Source organism: Felis catus, chromosome A2 (assembly GCF_018350175.1).
Source record: "Felis catus isolate Fca126 chromosome A2, F.catus_Fca126_mat1.0, whole genome shotgun sequence".
NCBI classification, from domain to species: Eukaryota; Metazoa; Chordata; class Mammalia; order Carnivora; family Felidae; genus Felis; species Felis catus.
The window spans coordinates 130,739,485-130,752,918 of record NC_058369.1 but is presented as its reverse complement, the minus strand read 5'-3'; the positions used below and the strand labels follow the sequence as shown (position 1 = coordinate 130,752,918).

Here is a 13,434-nt window from a genome sequence, read left to right as displayed (position 1 = left end):
TCACACCTTTCATCCTTGGCCAACGTGTGTGACTTCTATAATCTAAAACCGTCTCAGGCTATTCCATGGGTTAGCTCACCACATCTCTGCTGATAGGAGCCACACTGGATTTCCAGCCCACAGCTCTTACCAGCCTACTAACCATCTACATCTGGCTTCGCCAGGGACACCTCAAACTCAGCAGGTCCCAAACTGAGCTTTCCTCCTGCCCCCACTCATGCCGGCTATGGACAGAAACCCACAGTTTTCCTTGGCTTTTCACATGCATCCTCCATATATAAATAGATGGTTGCAGAACTTCTCAGCTCTACCTCTTTGGCTGTACTTAATCTAGGGAATTGAAACCAGAGGTGAGTATTGGAATCACCTTGGGATTTTCCTAACTGAGAGGTTTAAGGCAGTTCTGAGGCTTTGTTTTTAAGTTTATTTATTTATTTTGAGAGAGACAGAGACAGTGTGGCGGGGGGTGGGGAGAGAGGGAGAGAGGGAGAATCCCAACTAGGCCCCATGCTGCCAGTGCACAGCCCGACGTGGGGCTTGAACTCATGAAACTGTGAGATCGTGTCCTGAGCCAAAACTAAGAGTGAAACGCTTAATTGACTGAGCCACTCAGGCGCCTCCTGAGGCCTTTTTGCATTGAAAATTCCCATGCTCCAGCCTTACTAAAGTGCATATAGTTGTCACAATATACTTGTACCATAAAAAAAAAAAAAAGGTTGTTTATAAGATATTTTAGACTCACAGAAGAATTCAAAAAATAGTACTGGAAATTCCCATATACCCTTCACCTAGCTTCTCCTTATTTAACATCTTACATAACCTTAGCATATTTATTGAAACTAAGTTAACCTTTGTGCTATTGCACTTAATTGCCATGGCTCCATAGTCTCATGTATGTGCTTTTATTCTCCCAGTGCCTTTATATCTACCATTTCTTCTACGTAAAATGTCACTCCCTCATTTGCTTGGCGAGCCTCTGATTCTGTTTGACTGAAGTCAAACAGCCCCTCTTCCATGAGGCCTGATTTCCCTTCCCCAGCAGGGCTGGAACTCAGCGGCCCTAGTCACAACTTTGTCATGGGTCTTAATGGTGCAGAGGCCAGATGCATAATTCCCTCAAGGACAGGGACTTTGTTTATTTCTTTGGTACATTCTTAATACCAAATTAAAGGACTGGCAAATAGGAATTTAATCAATTTTTAATAATATCCTTCAGGATGGCTAATTATACTGAAAGAGTCCCTAAAAGAAGGTATTTTGCTGCCACAACTATTTAAATCTGGTTATGATTAACGGGTAAAATATAGTGCCAATTGGATTGTCTAACTCACTGTATTTTTTAAATTTAATTCTTTACTTTCTGTAGATTACAGACCCTTAAGTTGATTAATGCACTCTGGATTTCAGTATGTGTTTATTTCTGCATAAATTATACATATGATCATCGCTCCATCACATAGCTTATATTATTGCAGATACCCCGTTTCTGGAACACTGCTCAGGACTGACCAGTGCAGCTCTCTTTCACACAGCTAAAATGGTGGGTCAAACAAATAGTCTCTGGCACAATGCACCATTCATTGCTCTATCAACTGGCTTCAGCCCTGGCCCGAGGAATAGTCTATGAGCCAAGCTGTGTCATCTTAAAGCAGATTGAGACCACCACCGCTTCCCAGAACCTGTTTTTAGTTCTTCTGGGAGAGTCTGAGCACATTTGTCCTGTCAGGTCCGATTTTAATCTCAAGTGTAGTCAAGCAGAGGGCTGGTTCTTACTTCTTCCTATCTAATTTGTAATAAATTAACTTCATGCCATTTTGAGATGAGTCGCACAGATCCCAGCCTATCGAAGCAAACACAGAGAATTGTCCTTTACTGTGACAATGACATTGTTTTGTTCCTGTAATCCAGCAGCAGCCTCAAGAGGCTGTGGTCATGTTGCCTCGTTTCTCCCAGAAAGAGTGGCTCAGTTAATTATCCCCTCGTCTATCATCATATATCCATAACACAGGTAATACATTAGCTGTGTCTGTCACAAGGGAACAGGGACAACAGGGTCTTATTATTCTCATATCCCCATTGCCTTGTTCCATGCCTGCATAGGATTTGATAGAAAAAAGTTGTCCTTGTGCCCAAACCAAAACAGTTGTTGGCGCGAGCGTCCCCAGAATGCGAGCGATTCATATTTCACCCCTCATCTAGTGTAGACGTATAACTGGACTGTACCGTGTTGACAAAACCACTTTTCAATACATGTGGTACAGCTTGGTGGGAAGCTGCAGCTTTCTGGTGGTCAGCCTCAGACTCAAGAGCATTCCAACACCCAACCATGGCTGTTGTACCAGTATTTCCAATTAACACACGGGCAGTGCCACACCATACAGCTTCATTTCTGTGAGCTAATTGACTCTTAGGGGAGGTGGGGGAGGGGGATTGTTCATACCCATTTGTTTTCTCCATTCCATACCCTGGCTTGGAATTGCCCTCCCAGCACAGATACTTCTCCCCACTGGCTATAGAAGGCCCAAGGAATTTGCTGCTTATTCTTCATCACTACCTGGCTTTTGCTAATGAACTGTGCATTTCCTTATGAAAGGCTGGACAACCTTTATGGCTTCAGCTCTCAAGGTTGACACCTGCCCCTACCCTATAGGCCCACCTTCTAGAACCCCGTTTCTATTCACTGCTTCTCAATTCAGTTTCTCTTCAGTAGATTCTGTTTCATCAAGTAAACGAAAAGATGATCTCTCACTCACATGCTGTATTCCCAAGCTCTTGTGTCATGCCTTACCTGCTCCTGGCTGGCCTTGCTCCCCACTGCGTCCAGGTCAAGTGATCCTACATGCTCCATGTGGTTTCAGAACAGAGCCTAGTCATCTCGCTCTTGGCCTCATAGGTTTATATGACATGAAACCATTTCAGCAGCACAGACAACTCGAAGCTGCCTCCCAGAGTATCTCCCACAAATACACCTTTTTTTTTTTTTTTAAAGTGAACTTTTTGGTCTTCCCTAGCCTTACCCACCATTCAGTATGTTACCTATAAATCAATGTGTACTTCATTATAGCAAAGTTCAAGACTTGGTTAAAACACCATCTGAAGGAGGCAGTGTTCTATAGTAGTTATGAACAGAAATTGTGGTTCTGATGATGTGACTTTGGGCAAATCACAAAGCTTCTCAGGTTACAGTGTCCTGCCTCATGAGGTTGTTACAAGAATAAGAAAATGCATTAAAGTGCTTCGCGGTGCCTGATATGTAGTAAACCCTCGTAAATGGTAATTTCTGGGATGGCTTTTGAAATCTCCAGTGTTTGTATGATGTGTTAAGGACGCATGCTGAGAACCTCAGAGAACAACAAAAGATTTGCTCTGAAATTGTTCTGTGCAATTTCTCAAGGCCACTTAAGTTCTTCAGGAATAGATTAAAACCTCCAACTCTAACCCCATACCTAGCATTATCTCCTTTGACTCCTACTGGACAAAAATAATCGATGTCGAACCCCTGGCAAATGTTATCATCGAAAGGTTCATAGAGACCAAAGAGTGATTCTCTGCTTTACTTTACTGAATTACTCCACCTCCCCTTCCCCTACCACACACACACACACACGCACACACGCACGCACGCATGCACGCACGCCTGGCATTTTTAGCAGAAGGTCTTGAAATAACTTTTGTGTCCTAGTATTTATGTTAATTCTTGTATTTGTACTTGACTGAGCGTGATGGAGTTTAGCTATAAAAACTGTCAGGCGTCACACCTCAGACACTCCTGTTGAGGTCTTGACCCCCCAGTGCTGGAGAGAAGTGAAGTGAACCAGGGCTAGCGACACTGATCAAGCCACAATGATTGGCCCAGGAGAAGGCAGTCAAATCTTGTATTCACAGTGCTCTGTAAGCACATGACACAGTCATTGTATCATCAATCACAGAAGTGGTCAGTCCATGACTACCGGCGGAGCTAGATGAGCGCATCAAGCAGGAATTCTAAGACGGTGCCGGAAGTGTTCACAAGCTAGGCAATCATTCGATGGGTGGGGGGATAAGAGCTTTATCTATAGGGGCAGAATTCCTGTGAACAGATGGAGCTTGGCAGACTAGGGCCGGCTCTAGCTCCTGAGGGGGAGGCCTAGAAATAGCTGGACAGTATGTCCGCTGAGTTTGTATGAGACTTTAGTCACAGTAGGAAGTGGTGGTTAGACAGATGGAGCACAAGTCAGGCCAAGGATGGCAGACCAGAGCATGTTCCTGACCCCACAGACCAGACCAGACCCAGGCAGGAAATAGGGGCAGTGGGATGCGTTGTGACTCATGCTATGACTTGCTGTGTTCCAAGCCCTGACACCAAGAATAAGACGGGAGGGGATGGCATTCTAGGCTTCCAGAACATTATTTTGCCTAAGCACTTTTTCCGAAGACATTTGAAGTGTTCACTTTGTTATGATTCTCTAAACTGTGTATGTGTGTTTCATGCGCTCTGCTGTCTCTATGAAATATCTCACAGTAATAAAAGAAAGCATTTGGAGTTATAATGTTGGAAGGGTATTATAGAGGTTGTTTATTGTGTTTATAGGTACTCCTGATACTGGGCAGGTTTGCTAGTAAGAACATCTTGTAATCTGATTCTGTTTCTCTGAACTTGTTAGGTCTTTCTTAAAGATTTATTATTTTAAAATTTAGAAATATTTTATGAACCACACACAGTATTCTAGAATACCGAAGGATTTTGTGCTTAATCTCCTTCCTGTGACCAGGACACTAGCCTTGAAGATGTTTAAAGAAATTTTAAGGGGGCGCCTGGGTGGCGCAGTCGGTTAAGCGCCCGACTTCAGCCAGGTCACGATCTCGCAGTCCGTGAGTTCGAGCCCCGCGTCAGGCTCTGGGCTGATGGCTCAGAGCCTGGAGCCTGTTTCCGATTCTGTGTCTCCCTCTCTCTCTGCCCCTCCCCCGTTCATGCTCTGTCTCTCTCTGTCCCAAAAATAAATAAAAAACGTTGAAAAAAAAAAGATTTTAAGGAATAAAACTCATATGAGTTTTAAAGTTTATACTCAGAATAACCTAAGTTATGCCAGTTCTATATCTGTTCAAATATTTTTTTCAGATTTGTAATCAAAAATCACTCTCATCATTACAAAGAAGTATAGAGATAACTCAAAATAAAATGTAAACATTATACTCTCGTTACCTGGATGATGTTAACTATTAGTCCTCTAGTGTGTATCCTTCTAGATATTTTTCTGCATGAATTTTTAGACCTAAATGACATTATAAGGCAATTTTACACTTATAATAAAATGGAGAGGAGGATGTAAATTTCTTATTTACACATGAATAACCTCTCCCATTATCAAAGTCACTCACCAGAACAGCACATTTTTTACCAAGGATGAACCTACTTTGACATATCATAATCACCCCAACTCCGTAGTTTACCTGAAGATTCACCCTTGGTAGAGTACATTCTGTAGGTTTGGATAAAGAAATAATGCCATATGGCTATTATAATATGATACTGCCCAGGTGTGCCTGGGTGGCTCAGTCAGTTGTGTGTCCTACTATTGATTTTGGCTTAGGTCATGATCCCAGGGTTGTGGGATCAAGCCTCACATTGGACTCCATGCTGAACATGGAGTCTGCTTATGATTCTGTCTCTCAAATAAAAAATGAAAATAAAAATAATTAAATTAAAAATATAATATTATACTACCCTAAAACTCCTCTGTGCTCTGCCTACTCATCCCTGCTCCAGCAGCCTCTGGAAACCACTGATCTTTTGACTGTCTGCATAGTTGTGCCTTTTCCAGAATGTCATATATTTGGAATCATACAGCATGTAACCTTCTCAGATTGACTTCTTTCACTTGGTAATGTGCTTTTAAGGTTCCTCCATGTTTTTCCATGGATTGATAGCTCATTTCTATTTAGCACTGAATAATATCCCATTGTCTGGGTGTACCACAGTTTGTCCATTCACCTACTGAAGGACATCTTAGTTGCTTCATAATATTTATATTTTGTAATCTACTTTTTCAGTTAATGGTTTTCCAATCACTGATTTTTTTTTTTATCTGATCTGGAGCTTAAGTCAATGTCTAAACTGAAAAAAAAAATCCTTTTCAGCACATTGGTCCAATTCTGGGACCATATGTTGCACTTGGCTTATGTGTTAGTCTAGAACAATCCCTATTTTTATGACATCAGAGTTGAAGAGACAAAGCCAGACATCCTGCAGAAGTTGCTGCCTTCTAGTTGCTGCCCTATAGTATTGTTCAACATGTTATTCTTTTCCTTATATTTACTATGAAGTGGAATCTGTAGTTGTGGTAGATTCAGGTTCAACATCTGTAGTAAAAATACACTGTAGATTATGATACATTCCTTTGTACTGTCCTGCAGTGGTATAATGACAACCTCATCCCCCCACATGTGTGTGGTTGTATTTGTCCTCTTGCCACTGGGAAGTAGTCTTTGTGTTGCTATATGGCCATCATATTAATATCCAATTCCTTTTTTTTTTTTTACAAGGAAGCTTTACACCCAACATGGGGCTCAAACTCATCACTCATAACCCCCTCGAACTCATGTAATCAAGAGTCAGCACCCCACGTGATCAATTCTTTATCCAACAATTTTCCTGATGATTTAAACATTAAGTGACAGCTCTTGACTAAAGAAAGAATTGCATTAGGGGGCACCTGGGTGGGTCAGTTGGTTGAACTCCTGACTCTTGATTTTGGCTCAGGTCATGATCCTAGAGTCATGGGATCAAGCCCCATGTTGGGCTCTGTGCTGAGTCTGGAGCTTGCTTAAGATTCTCTCTCTTTCTCCCTCTGCCATCTCCCCTGCTCAAGTTCTCACTCTCTCTCTTTCTCTCTCTCATTCTAAAATTAAAAAATTAAAAAAAATTACATTAGGGATATGAAACTATATTTTCTAAATCGATAATTCTATTTACACTTGTTAGCTCACATTTTCTGTAGATTTCTGTCACATGGTGGGACTATTAGATTACCCAGAAAAAGTTTCTTTTAAATTGCCAGTTTTCAAAGTAAGAAGCTGTATAATGGCCTCATATGAGATGTTGGAATGATTGAAGCATTTTTTAAAATCCTGTGGTCACTGCAAATATGATTTCTTGAGCACTTCCTCTGTATCAGGCACTGTGTGAAAGGCTTTATGGAACCTAATTCCTAGGACAATACACCAAGGTTTTAGAGATAGAAATGGCAATCTTGCATGGTAACATAATGTGTTAGAGTTACTCCTGTGAGAAGTAACGGAACTGGGATTTGAACCCAAATCAGTCGAAGCCCACAATCCGTGCTTAATTCCTTCTCTGTTTTTGTTGTATTTTACTTAAGAGCCAAATTCTATTTGTGATGCTGTTTGGAACGTTTCCCAGTTTATCAACAGTAGAAATGAAAATGATGCTTAATAATTTTCATGAGGTCTCTTACCCTTCCTTTTTTTTATTTTGTTCTTAATATTTTTAACAGTGTGAAGAAAACACAAATCTTCAGGATACTACCCGCTACCTCAAACTTCCCTTTTCCAAGGGCATCCTCCTTGGAAATAATCATCAAGCCATGAAGGCCACAAAGGAGTCTTTTTGGATAACATCTTTTCTCTGTTCCACAAAACTCACACAGAATGGTAACGTATAACACTGTTTTATTTGAAAGCCCTTGTACTTAAGTACTCATGTGAATTTTGGTAGGCATATTTAATAAACACCAATGTTATATTTAAGAACTTGGCACTAGAAAAATTGTCAGTCCTTCTGTTGGTGATTTCCAGTAAAATGGAAACATTTGTGACCCAATGGTCTGTTAAATGCATGTAATTTAAGAACCTCAAAATTATCCCAGCATCAAAACCCAAGTGTACAACCCTTCAAAACCCAGCTGCTTTTAAAAAAGAAGAAAAAAGCAGAGACAAAGACTACCACTACCTTAATCTTGCTTGTTTTATAGTTCCATAAACAAGGCTAATTGCAGGCTTTGGAATAAAGGCTGTTTTTTGTTTAATTAGATGGATATTGCTTTTCTATTCTAAAATACTTTTTATGTCAGTGATTGTTTAGCAAGTTATGATTAATAAAACAAGCTCTTCTCCTTGGAAAATTGTCGTGAAAACATCATCTGCAATGAAGGAAGGAAATGAAACATTTCTGAGTTCTTCATGTTTGCTGTGTAAGGCTTCTGGCTGGCATCCTGAATGCCGTATTAATAAGTCAGATTCATTATGATGAGGAGAATTACTTCATAATCAGGTATTGAATCTCATAAAATGTTCCTGTGCCTAAAAATTTGTAAGTTCTCCTAGTTCTTTCTTCTGTATCATAGAACAGCATGTGTAGTAGCAAGTGTATTTCTTCTCTTAGAGCATGGCCTCAGAAAAGCAGCAAAATGTAGCACTATGATGTTGGCTTCTTTTAAGAGACTTCTCAACTTCTCTTGCAGTGCTGCTATATTTATTTAGGACTTTGGCAAATGATTCTTTCACATTTGTATTAGTTTTTGTTCCTCCTCTTCCAAAAATATTTTTGGAGAAATGTTTTTAAAAAAACAACTGCGTATTTTCAGTAAATTTGGTTGAAGAGAGTTAAGAAATGTCAAGACGTTATCCATATTCAGGGATTGGTTATTTTAATTAAATAAAAACTTCACAGACATAACTCTGTAATGTTCATAAAGCTTTCACCAAAACTCAGTTGATTTTTAGGGTGCCAGTCTAGAGATTATGAAGATAAGAAAATCAACCTGCTTTGACTCACTTAGATAGAAATTTTATTTATCCTATGTGGATTAGTTGTGTGTGTGTTTTACAGCCCGGGTTCACATTTAACTGATTGCCTCTGGTGGAGTAATTTCAGGTTGTATTAGTTATCTTTTGTTCTTGTAACAATTACTGTAAATTTGTTGGCTTACAACAACAAAAATGTATCATTGAGCAATTCTGAAGGTCACAAACGTGAAATCCTTTTCATTGGACTAAAATCATGGTGTCAGCAGAATCACACTTCTGGAAGCTCTAGGGGAGAATCCTTTTGCTCACCTTTTTTAGCTTCTAGGGGCCACCTGTATTCCTTGACTCGTGGCCTCTCCTTCACAACAAGCAGCATAGCATCTTTATATCTTTCTGACTCTGACCATCTTCCCTCTGTTAAGGATCCTTGTGATTACATTGGGCCCACTAGATATTCCAGGATAACCCCCTATTTTACGACCTTTAACTTAATCACATCTGTGAAATCTCTCTTGTTGTATAAGATGAACATATTCATAGGTACCAGCTATTATAACATTGACATCTCTGGGGCCATTATTCGGCCAACCACATAGATAATCCTAACAATAGCTTATCTTCTGTCAAAATATTTGGCCCTGCAGACTTAATTTGTTGTTGTTCTCCAGTTTAGGATGTTAGACAGAATTGTGGACATAAGACAGAACCAAATCCTAAAAATTAGAAGTTGCTACTTTGTAAAAGCAGACAACATTTTCAGGTAGATAGGGATAAATAAAGCCATTCACCAAATCATTATATTAAACATTTCATTATATAGAAGATAATGCTTGGCTCATTTTTGGACACTAATAAGTACTTAATTGTTGGTTTGACTTTGATTACCCTTGTGAATGTAACAGAGCTCAGAATGAACCGGGAAATAAATACTGTATTTCAAATAGATGGGAAGGAGGAAGGAAATTAGTTGATCTTTCTGAAATTTACATGCTAGGCACATATTTCTGTGTGGAAGTCATCCAGTTCCAAATTGGAATTAAATTGCTTTGTATTCATTTTACTCAAATTGGAAAACATACAAATCCATTTCCAGTACAATTGGGTATTTAGCAAGTGATACGGTCTCTAGCAACAGTCTCCTATAGCAGCTTTGCATTCCAGGATCCCTGAGGTGTGCCTTTCTGCACATGCTCTGTAGTCCAGTGTTGTTCGCGGGCAGCCTACCAAGGCTGGGAGCGCCCTGTCGCAAGTCTGTGACTGCCAGATCAAGCAGACATTTTAAGATTCTTGAGAGTAGGGGTCAGGGAAGAAATTATTGTACTTCTTTGTTATCTTCCTTGGGCTGTTAAACACGACTTTAAAAAAAAGGCTAAAAATAAAAAACAGTGCTTAAATTTAGCCTAACAGCTGTACAGTTGCTGACTTCCCCAAATCTCCTTCTCCCTCAAATAGTGGGTAGTTCATTCACTCTCTTCCTGAGAGTGTGATTTAAAAAAAAAAAAAAATAGGGATTATGTCATCCACCTGTTTTCTAGCTCTTGGTAGACTAGGCATACAGCATACTCTTAAGTGCTTTTTGAATAGAACGTTTAAAATACACATTTTCAGTAGTAGGTCATAGTTCCTGATTTGCAACTAACGATTCTTCAGATAACTAAAATAGAGACCCTAAGAGATAACAATTTTGACTTAATTCTGAGCAGTTTGTACACACGATTAATTACATCCAGATGAACCTACTGCTTTATTCCCCCTTTTCTTCCATCATGAGCAGACTAGAGAGTCATCAGATTTCTTGTAGGACAGGTGAATAACCCCATCCCGATCTGATTGTCTGGAACTGTCATCTGTTCTCCACCTCTGCTGATGGCAGTGCTGTTCCTGATATCTCACAGCTGCCTCTGAGGATGCCTCTTTCTGGCCTGCAGAGCCACCTTCTTCCTCTGCACACACTCCATTCCTCAACACTGGACCATGCCCTGGGCACCCCTGCAACAGCCTAGCTCCGAGGGGCAGGCAAGAGAGCAGGGAGCTGGACAGAGTAAGAGGTGGAATGGAGGTTGAGTTGGAAGTGAGGAGTGAGGTGCAGGGAAAATGCACTGGGGAACTGTAAGAGAAGGTGCCCGGGAAGGGAGGCATCCTGAAGTTAGATGCAGGAAGTAGGAAGTAAGTGGGAGGGAGGCAACCAATAGATGGGAGAAGAATGCACCTGCTACGTCTGCTCTGGCAGGTCTCACTCTATTGGACTATCTACTATTCTATATATAACCAATCATTTTTTAAAAGGCACCAGCCATACCTCCAGGATGTCTGAGTTGGACATGAATATTGAACACTTTCAGGCTTTTCCATTATGAAAATATCATAAATATCTTTTTCAAAGTCATTATTTTTAAAATTCCCTCATTTTTAATTCTAACCACCCCCTGTTTGTTGTAGATAAACATTTCCATTTAGTACTAAATTTCTCACTATTAAGTCCTTTGTGAACTTTTTCTCTTGAATCTAGCTTTGGTGAAAGTTGTATCTCTTTCCTCTTAAGATTCATACACTTTTTCTCATCTCTTTTTACTACATCACATTTTCTTTTTCATCACAACTGCTTCTTCCTTGATTTCCTGTGTGTGTGTGTGTGTGTGTGTGTGTGTGTGTGTGTGTGTGTGTGTGTATCCTTTTGGTTTTTGTTTCCATGTTGGTCTTTTTTGTCTCTCAGCAAGTCCCATTTGGGTTTCTCTTGAAACGAATGCTTTCAACTGGATTTCTCACTGTTAAGCCTGGAAAATCCCTCTTAGCTGCTTCCTTGGCTGTCCTAGTCTTGCAGCCCCACTGAGCCCTGGGAAGCCAGCCCTGCCAGGTTCCTCTGCTTTTTGAGCTTCCTGCATACACAAGCCTTGTTAGTTCTTACTGCTCTCATTGGACTCTAGACATGACTGTCTCCTTGCTCCCTCTGGGGACGAGTGAAGCTGGATACCATGTTCAGGAACCTTTCTAACTTCTGCCCAGGAAAGCTGGGGGAAGAACTTTTACCCTCACCAGGTAAAGAGGTTCTCAGAGGACCCTGCTAGACTCGGGCCAATATGTTATCAGTTTAGGAAGGGGTGGAAATTGAAGAGCTGGGTCCTTCCAGATAGAAGATGACCATGGAATCCAGGAACTGGCCCTCTCAGGTCCATGGGCTCATTAGATGATCCGACAGTTGACTAGACCTTTCATCATTGTGCAAGGGACCTTCTAGTCCTGCCAGATCTGGGTCACGTTTGTCAAAGAAGACCTTTATTGCCAGGTAGAATTGGTTGCTAGGGAGAGTGCTGTGGGGGGCACAAATATGAGGAAAGCAGATTCCTCACCCTCAAGAAATTCCCATTTTAATGGGAAGAGGCAGGAAATGATTCAACAAATATTTATCTACTGCCTGCTGTGTCCCTGCTCTATACTGGGTGCTGGGATACCATAGGACCAAACTCAACATTTTTTTTCTTAGAGTTTACAATCTAGTAGGGGTAAAGACAAATAAACAATTGTAATAGTGAGGTCAGTGCCACTCTGAGGTGAGGGACAGTTAGCTCAGTCTAGAAGTTTCAGGAAAGACTTCTTAGATGAAGCAACAGCTGATCTGGGAACTGAAGGTAGAGTAGGAGTTTGTAAGTCAAGAGCCATTGAGAAGGGATAAATAATTAGAATATGCTGTAGTGAATGCCATCTTAGCTAGTCAGGGTCTAGGGGGGAACCTGAAGATTGGGTGACCAAGAGGGGTAGGCAACGTGTTTAAGAATCTAGCTCTGCCGGTGGAAAATGTTCATTTGAGGGACTGTTCTCTACCAAAGCAGCTAACCTTCATTTTCTGTTTGGAAAGGTGATATGCTTGATCTCTTGAAATGGAGAACTCACCCTGACAAGATCACAGGCTGTCTCTCTAAATTGAAAGAAATCGATGGCTCAGAGATAGTAAAGGTATATGTTACTGTGTTGTCCCTCTCTTGGAAATTCATGAAATAGGGACTGTTTGGAGGGGAAGGACAGATGATTTTTTATTTATCAATTCACTTCTTTATCTAACAGTTTCTGCAAGATACACTGGATACCTTATTTGGAATTTTAGATGAAAATTCCCAAAAATACGGGTCTAAAGTGTTTGATTCTTTGGTGAGTTTAAATTCACTTTAATCATAGCTTAACAATTTTGTCTCTCATTCTTGACTTTCATAAGGCTGTTTTTGAAATACTCATTCAATAGTGCACGAGTCACTTAAAAAGAACCAAAAAATGTATATATGTCTTGATTTGCATTCAGTTTTACAAAGCTCAATTTTCTTTTTTAGGTTCACATAATAAATTTGCTGCAAGATAGCAAATTTCATCATTTTAAACCTGTAATGGACACTTATATTGAGAGTCACTTTGCTGGGGCACTTGCATACAGGTAAGGCCTTTATCTTGTAATTGGTTTAGAAGCAGTTTCTTCTGAGCTTTGCTAGGCAGAACCATTAGGATAAGAAAATTTAAGAAGAAGTGTAAGAAGAAATAAAGCACAACAACTGAAGTGTCTCTTGAGTCAATATCTTCCTTTCTCACACATCTTTTTTTAATGGCTGCAACTTATTTTGATTAAAAGAAAAAAAAACTTTCTGAATTCTCTTCCTAAAAGCTAAAATATAAAGTTTTTTTTCTTCATGTCTCTATTTCACTTGA

The 13,434-nt window shown here is 40.2% G+C and overlaps 1 protein-coding gene across 7 annotated transcripts in view; it reads left to right on the top strand.

Annotated features, from left to right (window-relative positions):
• The window catches only part of DOCK4 (dedicator of cytokinesis 4), a 434,985-nt gene that overhangs the window by 283,629 nt on the left and 137,922 nt on the right, over window positions 1-13,434 (top strand). For all 7 annotated transcript variants that reach the window (XM_045052625.1, XM_019825719.3, XM_019825720.3 and 4 more), the window contains exons 17-20: window positions 7,494-7,650; window positions 12,599-12,696; window positions 12,805-12,888; window positions 13,065-13,165. In XM_045052625.1, coding sequence (XP_044908560.1) covers window positions 7,494-7,650; window positions 12,599-12,696; window positions 12,805-12,888; window positions 13,065-13,165 — 440 coding nt within the window. The remainder of the gene's footprint in view (window positions 1-7,493; window positions 7,651-12,598; window positions 12,697-12,804; window positions 12,889-13,064; window positions 13,166-13,434) is intronic.